Genomic DNA, 22023 nt, shown 5'->3' on the forward strand with positions numbered 1-22023 from the left:
ATTCTAGTATAGTTTATGCACTGTACAGTAATATATGCACACGTATTTTTTGAAGAGGGAAGTAGTAAAATAGCTTCTAGTGTCAGAAGTAGCTAACATTTAAATGATCTACAAAAAATAGGGTTGCCTTGCTTAAAAGTACATGATGATAGGTGCCAATCTTAAAATCATACACGGTATTTTAGTGAAGTTCGTGCTGTTCAGAAGTTGATATAGTTATCAAAGGTACCAGGATTATAGTTCAGTACGCCAGACGCGCGTTTCGTCTACATAAAACTCATCAGTGATGCTCAGATTCAAAAAGGTCTACAAATGACACCAACAAACATAAATAAAGGCAACAGTAGTATAATGATGTTCAAAACTCATCAATCGATAGAAAGAAAAAAAAACAAATTCGGGTCACAAACCAAAACCGAGGGAAACGCATTAATTATAAGAGAATGACGACACAACATTAAAATGAAACACCAACAGAAACGAACTACGCATTAGACAAAATCCGATGAGAATAACAAATATAACATCAAAACTAAATACATGAATTTAGGATAGAAAAGTACCGTGACACGTCTCTTAATAATGTGAATTCACACTCACATATAAGAGAAAACAAACGACACAAACGATACACAACGTTTAAATGTAACGCACACAAAAACTAACTATAAAATAATAATGATCATATTCCTGACTTGGTAAAGGTTATGTTTTAAAGAAACAAATGGTGGGTTGAACCTGGTTTTGTGGCATGCCAAACCACCGTCTTTTATGGCCATGTGAAATATAACATTAACATGACAACACAACATTACAGGACTACAATACAAATAAATAGGAGAACACAAAGTTGACAAAGAAACACATGAATAATAGCTAACAAAAGGCACTAGGTTTAAAATTTAATATGCCAGAAGTGCGTTTTTTTCACACAAGAGTTACTAATGACGCCCAGATACAGAAAGCCAAAACAAGTACAAAGTTGATCAGCATCGACGGCCAAAAGTTCAAAAACGTTTTACCAAAAACGGCCAGGGTTTTCTGTAAGGTAGCAGAACATCCGTTAAAACAAACGACAATTATCGTCGATTTTCAATTAAGAAATATTAAGTAGTTTTTGAAAACGTTTTAATACAACAATAGTTATCAAAGGTACCAGGAATACGGATAAGGTAATCTATGCCTGGGATAGGAAAGTCCTTCATTTGTCGAAAAATTCAAAGCTTTGTAAACAGGAAATTTATAAAAATGACCACATTATTGATATTCATGTCAACACCGAAGTGTTGACTACTGGGCTGGTGATAACCTCGAGGACGAAACGTCCACCAGCAGTGGCATCGATCCAGTGGTGTAAATAGTTATCAAAGGTACCAGGTATATAATTTAGTACGCCAGACTCGCGTTTCGTTTACATAAGAGTGTTGTGTTGTAGGATATCTTGTTTTTCATTACGTGTTTTGTTTTCTTATCCATTGCAACATCGTTATATGTTTGTCGCGCATTTATAAGTTTAAAAATAACATTGATTTTGTCTAACTTTTGATGTTCCTGAAACAACTACATATACATAGCCTATGACCTCTTACTGACACTAAAAAAAAGATCGAATATATTACGTTTCTCTACGTGTTCACTGATGTGTGTGTGTGATATGACTGATTGGTAGCTTGAATAGATTATGAACTTTTAGTTCTGATGCTTGATGAAATGAAAAAAAAAACCCACGAGTATACATTATGAATTAAAATTACTGTAAAATTAAAATTAAAATCTGAAGAAAACTATCACAAAAAAAAAAACAATTCGTCATGATGTTGTTTTAACCCCCTCTTGTTTATTTGATTAAGGTTGCTCATTCTGATGTTGTTTTAACCCCCTCTTTTTTATTTGGTTCAGGTTGGTCAATCTGATGTTGTGTTAATAGTATTTTTGTTTGACCATCTAGTTTTTGTCTATGTCTTTGTCAATTAATTTTCAACATATGAGTGTGCCTTTACCTATCGTATCTTTTGCTTCTTTTTTTAAAAATTATATAAGGGTTACATGTTTGATTGCATTTCAATACACCCTTTTTTTATAAAATTATTAATAGCATTTAAGAAGTCCACATAGAACGTAATGATGTTATTTAAATCCTTGGGAAACCGATAAATATAATACTGACAAATATGGACATTTGAAAATGTAAACTAACTGCTACTCTATTTTAATTGGAATTTTAGGAATCTCCAAACAGATTCTGCCACATTTTTCATGTATATTTTTTAACAAAGGAACCATGTGTTCAAAAGTATAAGTTGATTACTGTCTGTCGTGTTTTGTACTTGTTTATCTTATCTAATGCAAAAATGGTTTACAAGCAGCACTATGAACCTAACTTTGTATTCAAAGATGCTTCTTTTCACTAGACAAGGTATGGTGACGCATCAAAGAGAAATCACATAATTTCTTACATTTCCCAACATCCCTTTGATATTCATCGCCTTTCTTTTACCCTTCCGATACCTCAATTTTAACACGGGGATATAACGTATAACAATCGATGCAGTGGTATAAATTCTATTTGCATTCACGCTGAATTATAACATAATACATATAAGACATATTATGTCACATGATTTAATTGGAGAATTATTAAAATTAACTGGAGTGTGTCAATGTTTGTGATAAGGTAATTTCCTTCTAAACAGTGTACATTTAAAAGTATTATGTAGGTATTAACTTTAATTGTTTTATAGTTGATTTAGGAAATGTCGCTTCTGTGGAGAAGAAAATTCATTGTAGACATCGGTAAGGTCACACTACGATAACAGCCTTTCTACATTCCACGTATATACCTTCCATTTTCTCATGTTTATATTAGTTATCAATCAATATCGTGTAAGTTTTATTTAAAAATTTGACCGCTTTTTTATACTAACGGAATCTTATAAATGATGATTTAATTTTGCAAAGCAAATCAGTTGAAACTTGATCCATCATGTTAAATAGGTATGTTTAACAGTGTGTTTGTTCAAATGCATCATTCCTTTATTAATTGAGTTGGTTTGCTGTCTATGTAAATCCCCTAAAACATATATAACTATTCTTGACGAGTGTTTGCAATTGTTTGACCATCACATAGATGCTTCATTAGTAGGCAAGACCTTCTTAACGAATCTATAATACTAAAATAACGAGGTCTAATTTGTCAACCATCATGGGGTAAAAACGACAAATCAAAGAATTCAACTTTATGAATAGCTTATATAGGACAATGGTGTTGATTAAAAATTACACCACTCCAGACCCTTTTGTTTTCCACATAATTAATATTGCCAATAATTAACAAGTTCCGGGTCGAATCCGATACTGATACCAATAGTATATTCATCTGATACCTATTACCCTATCTGTACGTTCCGCTTCTGACAGGAGCACCACCAAACGGTGTATCTAGGATTTTGCTATATACACGGGTTATAATCACAGGGTTGACACTAATAACTTCAATCATTGTTCCCATTGTTCACATTGTTCCCTACTGTAGTGTTTTAATCAGTATGACTTTCTAAGATGACAATACGAATAATAAAAATCGAGACATAAAATAAGGCGTAAAGTTACAGTTTTTAATTTATTAGCCGGCATGACGTAAAACAGCGAATCAAGGAATTCAACTTTATTTATAACTAATATAGGACAATGCTGCTGATTTATAAATACACCATTCAAGGCCCTTTTGTTTTCCAAATAATTAGTATTACCAATCATAAATTGATCAGTTCCAGGTCGACATGTTCACACCGGACGATTTTGAAAGCAGAGAAAACTGTGCATATTATAATCGGCATGACTTTATCAGATGAAAATACCAACACTAAAAAAAGACTAACGCATAGTTTTATACTTTAATCAGTCACGGACCCGCGATATCACGGGTGTGTTCTAGTACATATTAAATATAAGGTTAATTAGTGAATATCAATAAATATGTCAGTAATTTTGTCTCTACGTATTGTCCGTATTCTAAAACTGTAAAAGTCTAATTAATCTATCCCGTTACATATCGAATTAAATTATCGTGTCTTCCTCATTCATAAAATTGTTAAACATAAACACAAAAACAAACGTCTATGTGTGTCATTGATTTGTATATTTTATATAACAAGGCATATTGTAGCAAATATGCTTTTAACACACGACGAAACAGGATGGGAGTTACTATCAGAAAGACGTAAAAAACACAAAATTATAAAATTCAATGAAATGTTTCATAACAAAACCCATGATTAGGTAAGCGATATTATCCCTCAACAATTGTTTAATATTCATAATTATGACACAAGACGAACGAATGACACGCAACATATAAAGTGTAGAACTGCATTTTACCAGAAATCTTTTCTTCCCTCAGTTATTCGATCCTGGAATGCTATTCCGGACGATATCAGACTAAGTCCATCTAAGTTTACACCTGAACGTTACCTTAATCAAAATGTAAGTAAAATACCAAATTATTATTTTTATGGAGACAGGAAAGGACAAATACTTCATGCCAGACTTCGGTTGAATTGTAGTAATCTGAATGAACATTTATTTAAGAGAAATCTTATAGAAAGTAAAAACTGTACCTGTGGTAGAATCGAGAGCAGTAAGCATTTTCTTCTCGAGTGTAATAATTACTCCCTTGTCCGAAAACGTACGATAGAAAAAATTCCGTTCCAATACAATATAGAAACACTTCTATTTGGCTGCAATAACCTCAATCAAGAGGAAAATCTACTCGTGTTTAAACAAGTACAACAATTTTTGGTAGATTCGAAGCGTTTTGGCTTATAGTCCTCCGTGCATGATTAGGATCGTAATTGGGTGAGACAGTCTTGACAAAGTCCTGTAAACACACTCCGCCGCCGGTACATATATATATATAGGAAAGATCTGACGAAAAAAAAATCAACTTTTTTATTTGCAGTTATTTCCCTTTATCTTTTTTTCTTCCGGGAGACGGATTAATATAAGGGAAACCTTGTTTCCGAATCCTTTTGTAATATTGTATCACTGTATGTATATGTGTATGTCATGTACATGATTTTTTGAAATAAAATATGTGTAAAGTAACACACAAAGGGAAATATCATTTTACATTTAGAGTTAATAATCAACGATTAATTTGGAAAAAAAATAAAATGAATGTAAGACGTTTTCTGGTCTCAAATGTTTCATCGTTTCATATCCATTTATTTCATGTCAAAAGGTTGTATATCATTTGCAGAGATAAGTTTTTCAATGAACTTCATGACATAAGGTTGTTTTCCAATCGCATTTTCGGGAGCGTTAATCTATTTAGGCAAATCACACGACATTCGTGCATTATCATAAGTCTTAGAAATCTTAAGATATGTAATGATTTGTACAGAAATCATAGATGAAGTAACCGATCGTTTTAAACAAAATGTTTTTGGGAGTTGTGGTATTAAGATCGCTACAACTATTTTGTGTTGCTCTTTATAGTTTGCTGTTCGTTGTGAGCAATGTCGTACTTTGACATTTAATTACTATGATTCGACAAAGTTGAGTTTTAACTATCAGAAAGGTTTATTCATCCGATCCGTCTGATCCGTCCGATCAATCAACGATTTTTACTATAAAGCTAAAAAAATCGTCACTTGGGTTTGACCCGAACTTGACTGATTGTTAGCTGATCGATGCCCGCGTATTGATATCTAAAATAGCAAAACTTGTATTTCAAAGACCACATCATTATACTTATTTGTTTTCATTTGACAGGTAAAAGAAGGTTCTGTATAAAATGGTTGTAAGTATAATAATATACTGAAGTATGTAGATTTTATATGTATCATTTACTTATTTGATGCTATAATATTGTAGATTAAACAAATTCAAGACCCACACCTGTTCTTTGTGTTTTACATTTGTGTTTTCTTGTATATATTATGCTTCTTTAAAGATAAGTTTTGTCGATACTATATGATTTGCCATAGTTTATTCAAATTTTTAAATTGTTTGTATAAACATTGAACGACCAAAATATGTGACGTATACATTTTCTAACGTCAGACACGCGAAGCAATGCATGTGTTAGATTTGATAGGTGCTTTTGTGCTTTGTTAATTTGTTTCTTTTAAAATCGCAACACGATGGTGACTGCTGTACCTATAGTTTGACTATTTCATTTATTATGTCTATTTATTTCACACATCATTGTAAATATAACAGAATTGGATGAGACTGTCGTACAAAGTAAAAGTTTTAGTGCTATAAAACCAGGTTTAATCCCTTATTTTCTACATTTGAAAATGCCTGTACCAAAGCAGGAATATGACAGTTGTTGTCCACACATTTTATGTGTTTTGTCATTATAGCTTGTCATGTGATTAAGAACTTTCCGATTTGATTATCCTCTGAGTTCAGTATTTTTGTGATTTTACTTTTTTCCATAATGATCAAAATTGAACACAATTTTAAAATGTGTGATTAATAACGTACATATGTAATGCATGTATATTTTCTCGGATTAACTCAGTAAACAACTTGAATACATGCATTTTAACTTTAAACCATGTCATTAGTATAATGCTCTTAGTCACTTCTCCATCGCCAGATTCGAAGTATACAACCTGTATTCATTTTCAGCTGAACCGATGCCTTTTAAGCATAAACCAAACGACAAGTATGTCGGGAGATGGATTTTTACACAATAAAAACATCAGATACCGAAGATGGAGCTATCAAATATCATAAATTAGCTAGATGTGAAACAATGCAATTAACAAACAAACAATATAGGATTTACAATTATTGCAACAAACTCGTGATCAGAGGTTCACGATCAGATAATTAAAAAATGTTAACAAAACCGTTTTGATGATATACCAGATTTAAAACAAATGCATTTACAACTTTAAATTTTATATAAACGAGTTATGTAATCTTAAATTTTAGAATTATTTTCCACCGACTGGAATGTGGGAGGTATCATACGTACGAAATAACCAGGCATTTGAATTCACTACAGAGTTAGATTGTGCTGGAGGGATAATTAAGGGTCGTGGATTTCATGACGACCATTTGTTTAACGTAAATGGCTACTGGGATAAAAATAACGGAAGAATACAATTTCTTAAGCAGTACCAGGAATTACACATGGAGCATTATCAAGGGTATCTTTTGAACAACTTAACTGCCTCTGGGCATTTTGGCAATGCTATTAATTTCCGTATGACGCACGTTCAAAGTTTTTTAAAGTAAAGAATTGTTTTGTGATTACAACATCTCATGTATCATTCAACTAGTTATAAACAATTTAATGTTATTAATTTACACTATAATTACTGACTAGAGGTGTGTGGTATTTAGAGATATAACATAGCACGTACTTATATAGGAATATATATTTAAATCAAATTTTCTATTAAAATGAGGATGCATAATGGGATAAAATGAAGTGGAATTGATATATTGAAACAGCCATACAGAAAAAAAGAAACTGTGGTTCTCAAAAGTGTGAAGAATTCTATTTATTTGCCTGCTTTAACAAAAGCCAAGTTTCTTACAAAACTATATATCTACCTATGTTGTGTTGTAAAACAATTTCACTACACAACAAACATTAGTTCAGATTGTGTTTACCTGTTTGTAAAATGACTCACAGTAGCTATACTTATGAATGGGAAGTTAACAGCCGGTTCATTTTTCAATATTAGATATTCAATCTTTTAGCAGTCGGTTTATATTCAAATTTAGATGACAATTATAATATTCGAAAAAATTAAACTAATACTCATAGTTAATAGGAATGCAAATAAATGTAGAACATTGTTGTATGACCCCTTCAAGCAGTCGAAACACAGAAGTAATAATAAAGAACACACGCCGAGGTGTATCAACTAGAGGACAAATCACCATTTGCAGGTTACTGCTGGAACAGTGAAGAACTAAGATTAAATGTTCACTATAACGGTAAAATCAAAATTGTCTTTTTAGACCAATAATTTTCGTAACCGCATTTTCAATCCGGTTTTTTTTTTTTTTTATTTTAGGTTACGTTTTTCGGCCCTGAAATTCCTACATAGAACCTTATTTAACTTTATGATGTGGCTTTTATATTGTTATGTTTCAATACTTTCCAAGGTTATGGTGAAGATTTGCGCTGATTCAAACGTTAAACTTACTGCCCTTGTATCCACCTGTTATAAGTCAGGAGCCTTTTCTTAAAATGTTGTCTTTTGTAGGTGTCTTTTGTAAGTGTGTTTCTCTTTTTTTTATATAATTGAGATCGTTAGTTTGTTATAATTATTTAGACTAGTATTTTTGGGCACTTTATAACTTGCTGTTCGATGTCATCCTGTGTTATAGGCCGATTTTGGCCAATAATTGTTAACATTTTATACATTATGACTTGGATGGAGTGTTGTCGCACTAACACTCATACCACATCGTCTTATTTATGTTGGCCAAATATCCTTTAAAAATAAACATTTTTTCAATTAGTTTACAAATCTTATATGCTACATGGTCATTACCGTAACGTCACGAAAGGACATGTCAACAGACCTACACCTTGTTTTAACTTATAAGAAACCTCATTAGCTTAGGATATGGTTGTTATGTTTATAAAATCATGTGTTCTTCTACCGGTTTAAGGTAAGCAATTTATAACTAGTGTTTAAAATTTGTTGATGTTATTTTTTTAGAAACAGCTTGAAAAAGGTCGAGCGCTGACACAAATGTTGTACCCATTCTAATCTTGAAGTGAATGTCCAAATTTGTCTTCTCTTCATAGCTGGTATCATTTTTTCCGTTGGTTGCAAGACATAAATTATAGTGTTATTTGTCTCATTCGAATTGTTTCACATTTTAATGTCGGGATCTTTTAGAGCTGACTGTACATATATGTATTTCTCATTTTTGCATACCGTACACCTGCAATTGCTTTCGTCTCCGTTTTGTTTTTATCTCTAACTGATAATTGTCTTATTGGCAATCAATCTTCAAAAATATTTACTTATGTAGATGTGAAATGTTTAATGAATACACGTAAATTGTCTGATCCTTTCATATAAGACATCATACCTTATGGTTTATATTTTCGTTGTATCATGTTTCTGAAGTGCGTCGACCGTATCAAGTATAGTTGTTATGAGACAATACTTGTTACTGTACAGAGTGATATCAGTCGTGTCGATATGGAAAATCATTTGTTAACTTACTAGCTGATATAGTTGGTAAGTATTTCTAAATAGGTTTGATTATACATTTGTTTACAAACTCAACAAAATGATAGTGTAAGCATATCACATTCTTTTACTTAAATTTAAATACAAAGGTTGAATAGTACAAATGACATGGTTAAAAGCAATAATATGAAAATTATCTGTATTAAAGGTACATAGTTTAGAATAATTTATTTGTTACAACTCTTAGTATCCATGTCTCTATCGTTGAACACTTTTTGTGTATTCATTACTAGTGTTAAATGTAAACAAAATACACTCGTAGCGAGATATTTAAAAAAACGTTTAAGTATTACAAAGGATGTGGAACGTCAAACCTAGTTGTTATACAAAAGAAGCATAATATTAACTGAAAGGTCATCCTTTCATCAAACTGGAATTTGATACGGAAGAATTTAGTAACAACAATTTATATTTGCATTTCATTATTTACCTTGCTTGTCAATAGGATTCTTGATTTGAAATATATTATACTTTTGCAATTTATTTTATAGTACATCTCAGGGTAAGTAATACTAGTAGTAATCTCGTTACTAACACATCATACTTTCGTAAAATATACTGTTTTATAGTGTTCCTTGTTAAATTGTGATGTAACATTATTGTTTCAGGTAACGGTGACGGTTTTTTTTCGCATCTGTCCTAAGTCAGAAAACTGATGTTTAGCGGTTGTCGTTTGTTGATGTGATTCACAAGTGTCTAAAGGGTTTTCCAGTAGTCAATTTTGGGGCCCTGTATAGCTTGCTATTCGATGTAAGAGTAGGCCTCGTGTTGCAGATCGCATTTTGACCCATCATGGTTGACTTTGTATAAATTGTGACTTGGATTGAGAGTCTAATAGGCACTCATACCAAATCTTCTCAAATGTATACATCAAGTCAGGTATAGGGCTATTGCTACAAACTAGTCCGTTTCTATGTGCGTTGAAATTTGTACTAAGACATTTATCAAACAGAAAAGTAGCTAAACACAGCCTGAATAAAAAAAAATACAGAGAATGCCCGATGAAAACGAACGATATGATTAATCACCATTTAAAAAGGTTTAATTTTCAATATATTATACATGTTATAACAATTTGCATTAAGGTTTTTTTTTTTTACTTTGAATAATATTATAATAGATTCTTTATATTTTGCAGATAACATCGTGATGAAATATAGTGTTTTTGTTTCTATTGAGCTGCTTATCTTTCTCTGCTTCATCAGTAGAGGTAAGTAGATATTAGAAGATGTGGTATGAATGCCAATGAGAGAACTCTCCATTCAAGTAACAATTAATAAGATTAAACCATTATAGGTCAAGGTACGGCCTTCAACACGGAGCCTTGGTTCACACCGAACAGCAAGCTATACAGGGCCCCAAAATTACTAGTGTAAAACCATTCAAACGGGAAAAACAAATAAGGCACATATGTGTTTTAAAATAGACATTCACGTAATAGTTTTAAATTGAAGGAACAAAACGATAACCTAATTCTCTTTACGACAAATGATGAATACAATTGGTATATAATTGAAAGGTGATCTTATGTACCTTAAATACGATCGTATTTTTCCTACAAAAAATTGTTGTTATATGGTCAAATTCGTCTGATACTTTATAATTTTTCATGTTTGTGTTGTCATTCAGACATTTAACGTGACGACAACTCTTGATGTTAATATCAGCACAAACTAGTTGATAAAATTAGTAAACAACCAAACTCTAGCTACAGTTGATGCTTACCACACGATGAATTATGCGAGAGAAATATTAGATTGATCGATCGAATCTGTAATACATTTCATAAATATTTAAATGAAGCTGACATTTTTCTATGATATCGTCATGTTCCTGTTAGTCAAAGTTATGGTATGAAGCGACGATGTTAATGACTACACAATATTTGTTTTATTCATTTTTTAAGGTCGACACAAAATCTTTTAACACTATTTATATACCATCTACCAACCTCACTCATCAAGTGTCTTGCTATATAAATTGTTTTTTTTTTCTTTCTGAATTAACATTGCTAGTTTGTGTTCTTTGTTTTGCTCTAAATAAATATACGTTTAGGGCATTTGGAAGTAAATTGTTCAAGAGGCACGTAAACACTACAAAGAAAAAGAAGAATTCAAAAATACAGCCTTTACAGCCAAAACTTTCTAGTACTGCGTCTCTAGTGAAACAAAATGTGAAAAAAGAAAAAGCCGAGTAGAATTTAAATGAAACGTTGTTTTTTTTTAATCTAATTCCAGGACTTCAAAACAAGATAATCTTTTCAATTAATGGTTCAATCAAAGAAAGAAACTTGCTTAATGGAGTAGTATCAACTTTATTATCGAATCTACAGAGTAATATATATTCGTTAGACTATGATTATAAAACTGGATATGTGTTTTTCCCAAGGCATAATAAAAACGACATTCTAAGGTAATCAATTAAAACATTTTCTTGTAATCTTGAAATTGATATATTGATATAAAAAGCTGTTGTATAAGTGCAATTAGACAACACTCCACCCAAGTAAAACATTATAGGCCGTACGGTTACCTATAGTTGTCAATTTCTTTGTCATTTTGGTCTCTTGTGGAAAGTTTTCTCATTGGCAATCATACCACATCTTCCTATTTATATATACATTATAGGTCAAGGTACGAGCTTCAACACGGATCCTAGGCTCACGCCGAACAATAATCTATAAAGTACCTCAAAAATTACTAGTGCAAAACCATACAAACGGGAAAACAAACGGTCGTATCTTTATAAAATATGAAACGAGAAACGCTTATTAACCATATAAACAGACGATATGCATATGTATGTTGTATAAGGCCAAATCTTTCAGTAAATTCGGTAAACGTGGACGCGACCGTAGATACGACATTATTAACATACTTGTATATGTTATCATCAGTGAAACAGATATTCCATGATCTTGATAACGGAAACAAAACTTAAATCTTACGAAGGGATAATTTTAACGTCAGCACTTGTGACTCCTGGTTTATATATATATTATTTTTTAACTTCTCTGTAACCTTTGTACTTGCATGGTTTTATGAGAATAAACTATCTATCTATCTATCAAGAAAATAATGATACGAAACAAAAATCCTGAAAATTCATATCAAATGGTAGAAATATCAGCTGTATGCGTGCGCAGCAAGAATGTTTTTACATATAAATAGTAACTTCTGTGTGACTTTACAGTGTTGTGATATGCTCTGTTATTTTCAGTGAATTCCTCTTCAACTGATTTTAATAAAATATCTTGTAGTGATCGTCAATAAATGAAACCAATGGTCTTATATTAAAAAAAAATCGGTGAAATCGTAAGATATTTTGGAGGAACTATATTAGAACTATAACTTAGAATGAACAGCAACAACTTTTAAATACAAGTACATACATGTAAGGTGTTATATGGGATATGCAAATATGAAACATTTGTTTTGAGAGAGAAAAAAACTTCAATAAAAAAGAGAAGTTAACATATCTATGAAAGATACATTTTTGTACGACGATATTATATCCTCAAAATACTGATAATGTAGAAAAAAACAATTGTCCATTCATGTTGTTATGTTTAGTTGATAATTAGTTTTTGCTTTTTTTGCATTATCCATGTAATCTATTCTCATATGTATTGTTTACATGGGAGCAACACACCTTGGTTTCATTTTTCATGTTTACCACTTTGTCTTGGTGAATTGGTCATGGTTTTGTTCAATATTATCAGCTCTGATAAGATGGGCGAATGATACCAGAGGGACATCAAAACTCATAAAAATAATAAACTGACTACGACATGCATGACTATAAAAGACAAAGACATACAGATAATTAATAGTACACAAAACAAAACAATAAACAACACTAACCCCACCGAAACCATCGGGGTGATGTCAGTTGCTTCGGAAGGGTAAGCAGATCCTGTTCTACATGTGCATGATATGGCACTGGTCGTGTTGCTGATTTTATTTCAAACCCTGCAAGCAGTCGAATTTCGTAGGTCACATTCGTGCAAAGGGATCAAGGTTGTACATGTAGTTACGATATTGAGAAAATATCCGCTATTATCTGTGAAATGAATATACCATTACTTTCAACCAACTCATGATGTCGTTCGTGAAATTTACAAACGGATGATTTCAACAACATCGTTTGTAACTCTTGGTTTAATATATTCCTTTAACCTTATAACCCTCTATGAAGAAAATACACGACCGGGAATATCGTACCGATTGGGATATATATAAACTCCGTATACAGGCGCTTGTGTTGTATGTTTTTCTTTTTGTTTTTGGCAATAAATTGTGGTAATTCAAGAAGGAAATCACGAAAAGCGCTTCAAACGCACGGACTATATTTATTTTTATACAAAAATATTATTTACTTTTCATAGATTTCGTTATCCATCAGAAACAGCTTATAGCACAAAATTCGTAGCAGCTGCCAGGGAACCAATAGCTCTGGTTATTGACCCGTTATTGAATCATGTGTATTGGACAGAAATATACCAACAAAAGATATATAGATGTGATTTTGATGGGACAAACAAGATATCAATTCTTCAAGATGATCAACTTTATGCTATTACATTAGATTATGTGAACAGGTATGTATTGACAGCAAAAACTATCCTTTTCCAGATATTGACATTTATGTTTTTTTTCACGAGAAGTCTTCACAAAACAATACTACTAAAGGGACGATTGTTTATTTTTTTTGAGGTGTTGCTCATCTGGCACCGTATAACGGTAATTATACATCACAACGTGTTCGCTATACTCGTGTTTGGAGTGACGATTTGAATTTGAATGAGATACCCACGTGATATTAACTTTATGATGACAAATAAAATGGAAATATATCGACGAAATAAACATTTTTTTGTAAAAGAATTAAATGAGTCCATGTGATGGAAGCCAAGCGACAACATGTTCCTTTTAAGGAATATGCCAACATTCAATTTGATGTCAACTAACATAATTCATTCATAACTCTTTCATTCCTTTTTACTATGTAATTGCAGCTGGCTGTATTATAGTACAAAGACAAACAAAATTAAAAGATATAGATTAACTAGTGGTGAAAAGCAGACAGTCAAAGAGTCGGTAGATGTAACTGGTTTGGGTATAGGTATGTACACGCAATGGGTTGTGTTAAAAGAATAAGACGACATGGGTATAACATGTGTGGTTCCGATGATCGATAACCTCGATTTTAAAAGTGAACTGTGAAATTGTGTGTAGATATAGATGACTAAGTTTAAAAACTTTCTGTCATCATTGTTAAGCTCACTGGGCCCGAAGGTTCCCATGTGAGCTCATGCCATCACTTGGCGTCCGTTGTCGTCGGTCATCTGTCGTCATCGTCGTCTGTTTATCAGACCTGAAATGCATAGACAAGATGTTGGGTTGCTGCCACATGTATATGTTAATTCAAAAGAAATTATCCAGTTTTTGGTAATTATCTTGAATAGTTTTGAAGATCAAGATAAATTGCAAACAGCAACAATCTTTAGCAAAGTACATTGTAAGTTCTACAAAAAAGTGAAAATTACCAAAATAGTCAATTGATCTCTAAAGAAGTTATTGACCTTTAAAAACAATTTAACACAATTTGTTTAACATATTTGCTTACATTAAAAATCTTCTCTGAAACTTAATCAACAACTATCAACAAACATAACCACTGTTGCTAAAACAAGAAGATAAGGGTCAAATGTAGCTTTTGGCTTATATCTCATAAACTAAAGCAGTAAGAGCAAAATTAATGTGAAAAGTATTTAAAGTGATGATTAGGTAAATATATATATTTTATGAAATATCCAGGCCAATTGGAGAATTTATAGTTCGGCTACTGTTATAAGTAGGGTTTCTTAAAGAAAGTTTTCAGTTTTTTATCACTTAATTTAATTGTGTGCGGAGTTATGGTCCTTTGACTTAAAAAAAATCACAAAAATAATCAGTTTTCTACACTTTTTTTCACTCTTGAAGATATTGATTTGATAATTGGTATAAAGTTGTAACTCAACAAGTTACGGTTCAAGTTCAAGTTATGATCCTTGGATTTAGTAAAACCTCGAAAAGAATATATAACAATGTATTATGAACATGTAATGGGAGAAGAGTATAGTGGTGTTATGTTACCATTCGTTTGATAACTGAAATTAATTCACGTTTATTGAAGGTGACGAAAATACGCCTAACCCTAGTACCATGATGTCGTTTGAAAGTACATTTCCATTTGATTAGGGACTTTCCGTTTTGAATTTTTCTCAGAGTTCAGTATGTTTACAATTTTACTTTCTCCTCACGCAAGTATTTATGAATTGGGAGAAACTAATGTTATACAAGTTTAATCAAGTTTCTATTCTCTAACAAGAGTATTTTCCATAAAATTAAGAGGGTAAAAAAGTGAGAAATAGCCAAAAGTCATCTATAGCATACTGATATATTACAAAGTTCCTATCGATGTACAACTCTTTGAATCTTAGCTATCAGGCAATGCAATATGCTTTAAATCTCATTTAGGATATTCCTATTTTCGGTAGAACTGGTAGTATGTAGTTATTATTTCAGTTCAGTTTTGAAGTATCATTCAATAGAAATCCTAAATTAACGTGTAAACACTTGTTCAGCTAAAACCAGAGACTAATAACTAATAAATTTTGAGTATTATCTTTAGACGCAACTTCCTTGCAGTTTTTAATGATATAAAACTGAGGTTGATTCCTAGAAAAAAGATCAATTTCAACCTTTGTCGCAACATTCTATTCGAGAAACTAAAGTTGTTACTGTAATTTACTGCGAAACTATATTCAAAATCATTGTTGAACTCGACATTTAAGCTGTTAATCAACAATTTCATAATCATTATACGTATAACTAGTACTATGTGTGTAGTTATATCATTGTGTTATGCATTACATGACATTACCAATAAACAATGCAATTAATTGTTTGTAAAATGTGAAGAAATATGTGTGTTTATTATATTTTAATATAATAACGACATGAATGCCATGTGAAACCATACTGAAATATTCAACTATCAAATCTGAATTAAATCTCAGTTTTTTTTTTTTTTTTTGTCTCAGTACTTATACAGATATTATGACAAATGTCTTATCGTCAACTAATGAGCAACAGTGACCATAAAGTAAAGGCGTCAGAAGTATCAATACACCTACAAATGTCAACCGTTAAGACCGGTTTTATCAGTGAGAAAATAATGTCGCCATCATATATTGTCATATCTGCTCGAAAAACGTGCTCATTTCATTTACACAAAAGATTCCTAACGTTTTACCTATAATTCCCCTTTTCACAACTGAAATTGAAACATAAATCCAAGACCACCATTGCTATTTCAGATGCTTATAAGAATCGTTTGTACTGGATGGAATACCAAAATGGGGATTTAGAATCCTCTGGTCTCAATGGAACAAATGCTATCAAAGTTGTCAGCACGAATAAAACCAGAACAAACATAGGCATTTATGTGTATGGTAGCACAATATATTGCTCAAATGGTATTCAAATATTGAAAGTCACAGTATCACCAATTACAATGACAGAGGTCGTACACACAGATACAGCTGGAATCAATAGTGTAGTTTTTTTATGATGGTAAGAATAAATGTATTAGAAAAAGGGTTTAAATCCATTATCTGACATTATTTGTTTAATGTTTATATTTTTGGTCGATCAAAATAAAATCACATTAACGATACCAATTTGTCTACACAAAATTAAATATTTGAATGATAAGATTATTAGTCCCAAATATTTGAAGCCAAATAGGTTCAAAACATGTGGATATGTCTTAACGAATGGATTCATATATGGTTGGCTATATCTTTTTATTTGATGATATGAAATTCAATCTGTGTAAATAATAATTTGTCACATGCATACCCACAATGTATAATGGCCCTATATTAGGATGAATATATTAAAATAATGTTTGCATCAAGTGTTTGAATTATTGACCTAAATATATAATGCATATATTATATTTATATTATTTATATAATTTTATCTGTCGTTAGCTAACGATGATAACCTTTTTTGTTTGTCTATGACTCAATATTGGGTAATAGTTATGTACTGCTTGTGCTATGCAACTATATGGTCAACATTATCTCATAACTATTAATTCGCATTAAATTAAAAAAAAAATGTAAATGTTAACTAACACTAGTATCTAGCTTCATGTATGCACTTTTGTTTTTACCAATTTTCATGGAAATAGTTAAGCAGCTTACCACACAAATCATGCAAATGGTGATACAAGCATGGATCTTTGTAAGAACATGCCTTTGGGTGTATGTAATCATATTAGGGGGGTAGCCACGAAAAAAAATCATCCGATCATGGCGGCCATCTTGGATTTTCGAAATGACGTCTTTACAGGGAAAAGACATCATATTTATGGCCCGTTTTGCTTGTATTGTATCCAAAATGTTACAAAATGGAGTAAATCATTGTTATATAAGATATAGTATCACTTTCGGTCAAATAACGGTCGATAACCCACTCCTGGTTTTATGATTATCCCGAATATGACTGTTTTATAACCCGAATAATGTCAGTTGTTATATTCCACAAATCTTCGATTGCTACATTAGGTTCGATAGGTTATAGGCCAAAAGAGGGCGCAATTTTATTCTAGTTAACTTTTTGAGAGTGTGTGTTCTCATTGTTATAAGACGTGGCTCGGTACTTGTCTATCCAGCATTCATATTTTTATTGGCAATTCTGATCGGATATTGATTTGAAGGAATTCTATCCTTATTAAGAACACAATTTTATTCAGCTGATCGTGAGACACCATTTTGTGTGTATCTTGGACTGTTACTCTTTGCAAAAACAGGGAAAAGACAGCTAATAGATACATTATTTCAACATGGGTTATGTATCTCTTACGACCGGGTACTGAAAATATCAACTCAACAAGGTGAAGCTGTTGTTGAACGTTATTTGAATGAAGGTGTGGTATGCCCGCCTTTATTAAAGGGCAAAGTGTTTACAAACTGCAGTCGACAACTTAGATCACAACCCAAGCTAAACAACATCAAAATCATCTTTTCATGGGACCGGAATCTCTATTTTTCAACATCCAATGAAAGATAATATCGGCGTTAGAAGGAATGAGTTGATATTACCTACACATAAACCAAAATCTAAAAAGGTACCTGAACTCCCTGCTGCTTATATGAATATGAAACCTGCACATCTTAAAACAAAACCAGAACCTCTCATTCTGCCTGACGATATTACTAATATACTTAACCACGATTATCTGTTCATGAGTTTGCAAAATGAGTATGAGTGGTTAAAAAGGTGAGGTTAACAAGTGAAGATATTACGTCCGAAAATATTTCATGGTCATCATTTCATTCTTCAGAGAGACATGGACGTGTTGAAGTGAGTCTAAGCTGCTTATAATGCCATTAATTCAAGAACAAGCTCACTCAGTTGCTACCATAAGACATTCGATGGATAAGGTCAGGGATGTTGTGTAGTTTTTTAATCCTGGCCAAACTCCAGTGATTACAGCAGACCAACCGCTATTTGTTTTGGCAAATCAAATTCAATGGGAATGGCCACATGAATACGGTAAAAACAAATTCGTTGTTATGTTCGGTGGATTACATATTGAGATGGCATGTTTAAAGGTTTTGGGTGATCTATTACGTGATACCGGTTGGATATAGCTTTATCAGAAGCAGATGTTGCATCCTCTGGGACGGCAGAATCGTTTTTGTCAAGTTCTAATACTCCTAAAACTAGACTAGCACATCAAGTAACCGCATGTGTATTGTTTGATTTACTGGTGTTTGCTTATGAATCTTCTAAGATCCTGATGAATCAATAGAATTTGACAATTTTATACAATGGTGTGAAGAAAGAAAAGTAGGTAGACTTCATTTTGAGTTTTGGTATTCGGTTCTTGAAATTCAGCTGTTGTTTTTTTCGTACATTCGATCATTACGAGAAGCGGATTTTGAGCTTTATAAACAAACGTTGTCTTCTTTGATCCCATACTTTTTTGGACTAGATCATATCAACTATGCTAGATGGCTTCCTATTCATCTTCGCGATATGGCATCATTAGAAACAAAAAAAAAAACAGATATTTACAGAGAATTTATTAAAGGGCATTTCACTGTTAAAAAATCAAATCGTGTTTTCTCAAACATGGCGATAGACCAGGATCATGAACAGAATAACGCTATTGTTAAAGGTGATGGTGGTGCTGTAGGGCTGACTGAGGATCCCGCCGCTTTGCTACGGTGGATGGTAGCCGGGCCAGAAATCAGTAGACCGATAAGCCAGTTCGAGGAATATTCGTCTAGAAGAAAGAACACAGATGATAGACATCATGACAATTCTATTTCTATCCAAAAAGATTTCATTGACAAAGTGAGAAGTCTTAAGACTGTCATGATTGATTATGGAAATCCATTTCTTGAGGATTCTGAAGATATTTACAAGATAGACAGTAAAGATACTGTACGCACAGGGAAACTGTCACAAATTAAACAAATTGGATGCAATCAGTATGCTGACTTCAGAAACAGAATGAAGAACACGACAAGCATCTATGAGCCTATTAAGAAAAATAAGTTTCTGTTGTTCAGTCGCAAACCAAAGAAAAGTTCATGTGAAACAAAAAACTTGCCCGAGAAGACTGCAGTTTGTTTTCAAGGCTTTTCATATCCTGTCAAAGCAGACAATGCGACTTGGAAGAGTTTTTCAGACACAAAAATCAGAAATTTCCTCCATCTTTCTAAAAGTGGAAAAATTAATATTGGCGTCAAATTACAGCTAATGGAAATCCTAGAAGCTAAGGGAGATTTACCAAGAGAAGAAGCTCAGACAGACATGGTAGTTGTTGATGGTGCTGCTATGGTCAATTCAAGACCACCGCGTGGAACATACCCTTTTGATGAATACGCAAAAGATGTGATTTACCCGTACATTATCCACCTTACTTCAAAACATGCCAGAGTAGATGTTATCTATGATATTTACATAGAAAACAGTCTAAAAGCACAAACACGTAAAGCGAGGGGTGCTGGATGACCATGATGATCTCAGTCCGTGTAATCATGAGGAAGCATGCAGACACAAGGATATTTGTTCATATCAAAAGTGCAGCTGAAAAAGGGTGGAAGTCTTCACAGACAATCAGCTCAGACAATGATGTAGTGGTTTTGGTGGTGTCTCTTTTCAAAACACACAAGAGAAACACTGTGGGTTGCCTTTGGAAAAGGAAAAGACCTGAGATGGCTTCCGATTCACGAAATTAATCATGCTCTTGGTCCTAAATCAGAAGCTTTGCAATTTTTTCATGCTTTTACTGGATGTGACACGGTCTCCGCTTTTCGTAGAAAGGGGAAGAAATCGGCATGGCAGACGTCGTAAATATTTGATGATGTAACCGAGGTTTTTGAACGATTAAGTAAGAAACCTGAATTCTCAGATCCGGACATCCTGGCATTTACATTTGTCAGGAGGTGATGTCATCCGGAATCCTCTAGATTTTTCATCTATTTGAAGGGGATTACTGATTATTTATATTGCCGATTATTTTTTAACCAGAGGTTATAGTATGTTAAAAATCAAAATAGAGATATTATATAGTGTCTTTAACAGTATTAAAAGAGTAAAATTACTATATTCAACTGGTTACGATATATATCAATTAAATTAATTTGCAATAAGTCTATGGAAAATCTAGAGGAATCTTATCCGCATCACCTCTCAACATTGTTTACATAACAAAAATGCTAATCATTGATTGGTCTGTTACATGTTGTGATGTCACTGCAGATCTGAGAATTGGTCAGTGACGCTGATATGGAGTTGATAGAGGCATTTGTTGTGGTTATGTAAGACAGAACTACAACAACATTTGACATCAACGAATCCAGGCTTGAACTGTTTGCACGCAAACAAAGACAGTATGACACCAATCCACCAACTAGAGCTGCACTGCTTGAGCATATCAAACGAGCTACATACCAAGGTGGCCATGTATGAGGACAGGCAGTCATACAAGATCAACATCTACCTAGTCCTGGTGATTGGGGATAGATTAAGGAGAACGTAGATGGAATGTGGATTCCCCATTGGACACAATTAGCAGTAATTGCTGCATCTTGTCAGGAGTTACACAAATGTGGCTACAAAAAAACTTGTTATGGTAGATGTAAGTGTTACAAAGCTGGCTTGACCTGTACAACATTGGGCTCATGTAGCTGTTAAAACGGAATACATCGGAAAATATCGTAGATTATTACACTGATCAATCCTCCAGCATGTCTAACATAATTATCGATATACCAAACGGACATTTTTATCATATATCTATACCATTATTATTATACTCGAGTGTAAGAACTTTTTCGACCCAAACCGGAAGTGGTGATTTTTTTTTTACAATTGTTGTCTGTTTGACATATTTTCATATCATTTTATTGTATTTCAAATAGTTTTCATGACATATATAGCGTTGAAAATGGTTAGGACAGTTTTTCAATCTCAAAGATTGAGCAAAATAATGTCAATTTTGAATTCAAGATGGCCGCCGTGAAAAAAATCGAAAACATGTTGGCTACCCCTCTAATATGATAAAATACTTCCTAATAAACGTCTATGCCAAATCCCTTGCTTGTATCACAATTTGCATGATTTTGTCAAATTTCGGTACTAAGCCGCCCCACTAAAAGAGGAAACCTTGCCTTTTCGTGGATATCTAATTCGTCGTAAATGGTAAGTCT

At 32.6% G+C, this 22023-nt stretch overlaps 1 protein-coding gene and 1 long non-coding RNA gene across 3 annotated transcripts; both read left to right on the forward strand.

Annotated features, from left to right (window-relative positions):
• Positions 1–2672: 2672 nt before the first annotated feature.
• On the forward strand, positions 2673–7365 carry LOC139503714 (uncharacterized). The gene is made up of 3 exons (XR_011659173.1): positions 2673–2793; positions 5773–5800; positions 6949–7365. It is a non-coding gene; the product is annotated as an uncharacterized lncRNA (long non-coding RNA).
• Positions 7366–9092: 1727 nt separating this feature from the next.
• Positions 9093–16983, forward strand: LOC139503836 (low-density lipoprotein receptor-like). Of its 2 annotated transcripts, none has more exons than XM_071293778.1 (6): positions 9093–9230; positions 10381–10452; positions 11480–11654; positions 13630–13842; positions 14260–14366; positions 16606–16983. In XM_071293778.1, exons 2-6 carry the CDS (start codon positions 10392–10394, stop codon positions 16857–16859), a joined length of 810 nt encoding a protein of 269 aa, XP_071149879.1. In that variant the 5' UTR covers positions 9093–9230; positions 10381–10391; the 3' UTR covers positions 16860–16983. The 2 variants fall into 2 exon arrangements, with proteins under 2 accessions (XP_071149879.1, XP_071149878.1); XM_071293777.1 differs by lacking the exon at positions 9093–9230 and adding an exon at positions 9599–9744.
• The last annotated feature ends 5040 nt before the right edge of the window (positions 16984–22023 follow it).

The sequence above is a fragment of the Mytilus edulis genome, chromosome 14 (genome assembly GCF_963676685.1).
Source record: "Mytilus edulis chromosome 14, xbMytEdul2.2, whole genome shotgun sequence".
Taxonomy (NCBI): domain Eukaryota; kingdom Metazoa; phylum Mollusca; class Bivalvia; order Mytilida; family Mytilidae; genus Mytilus; species Mytilus edulis.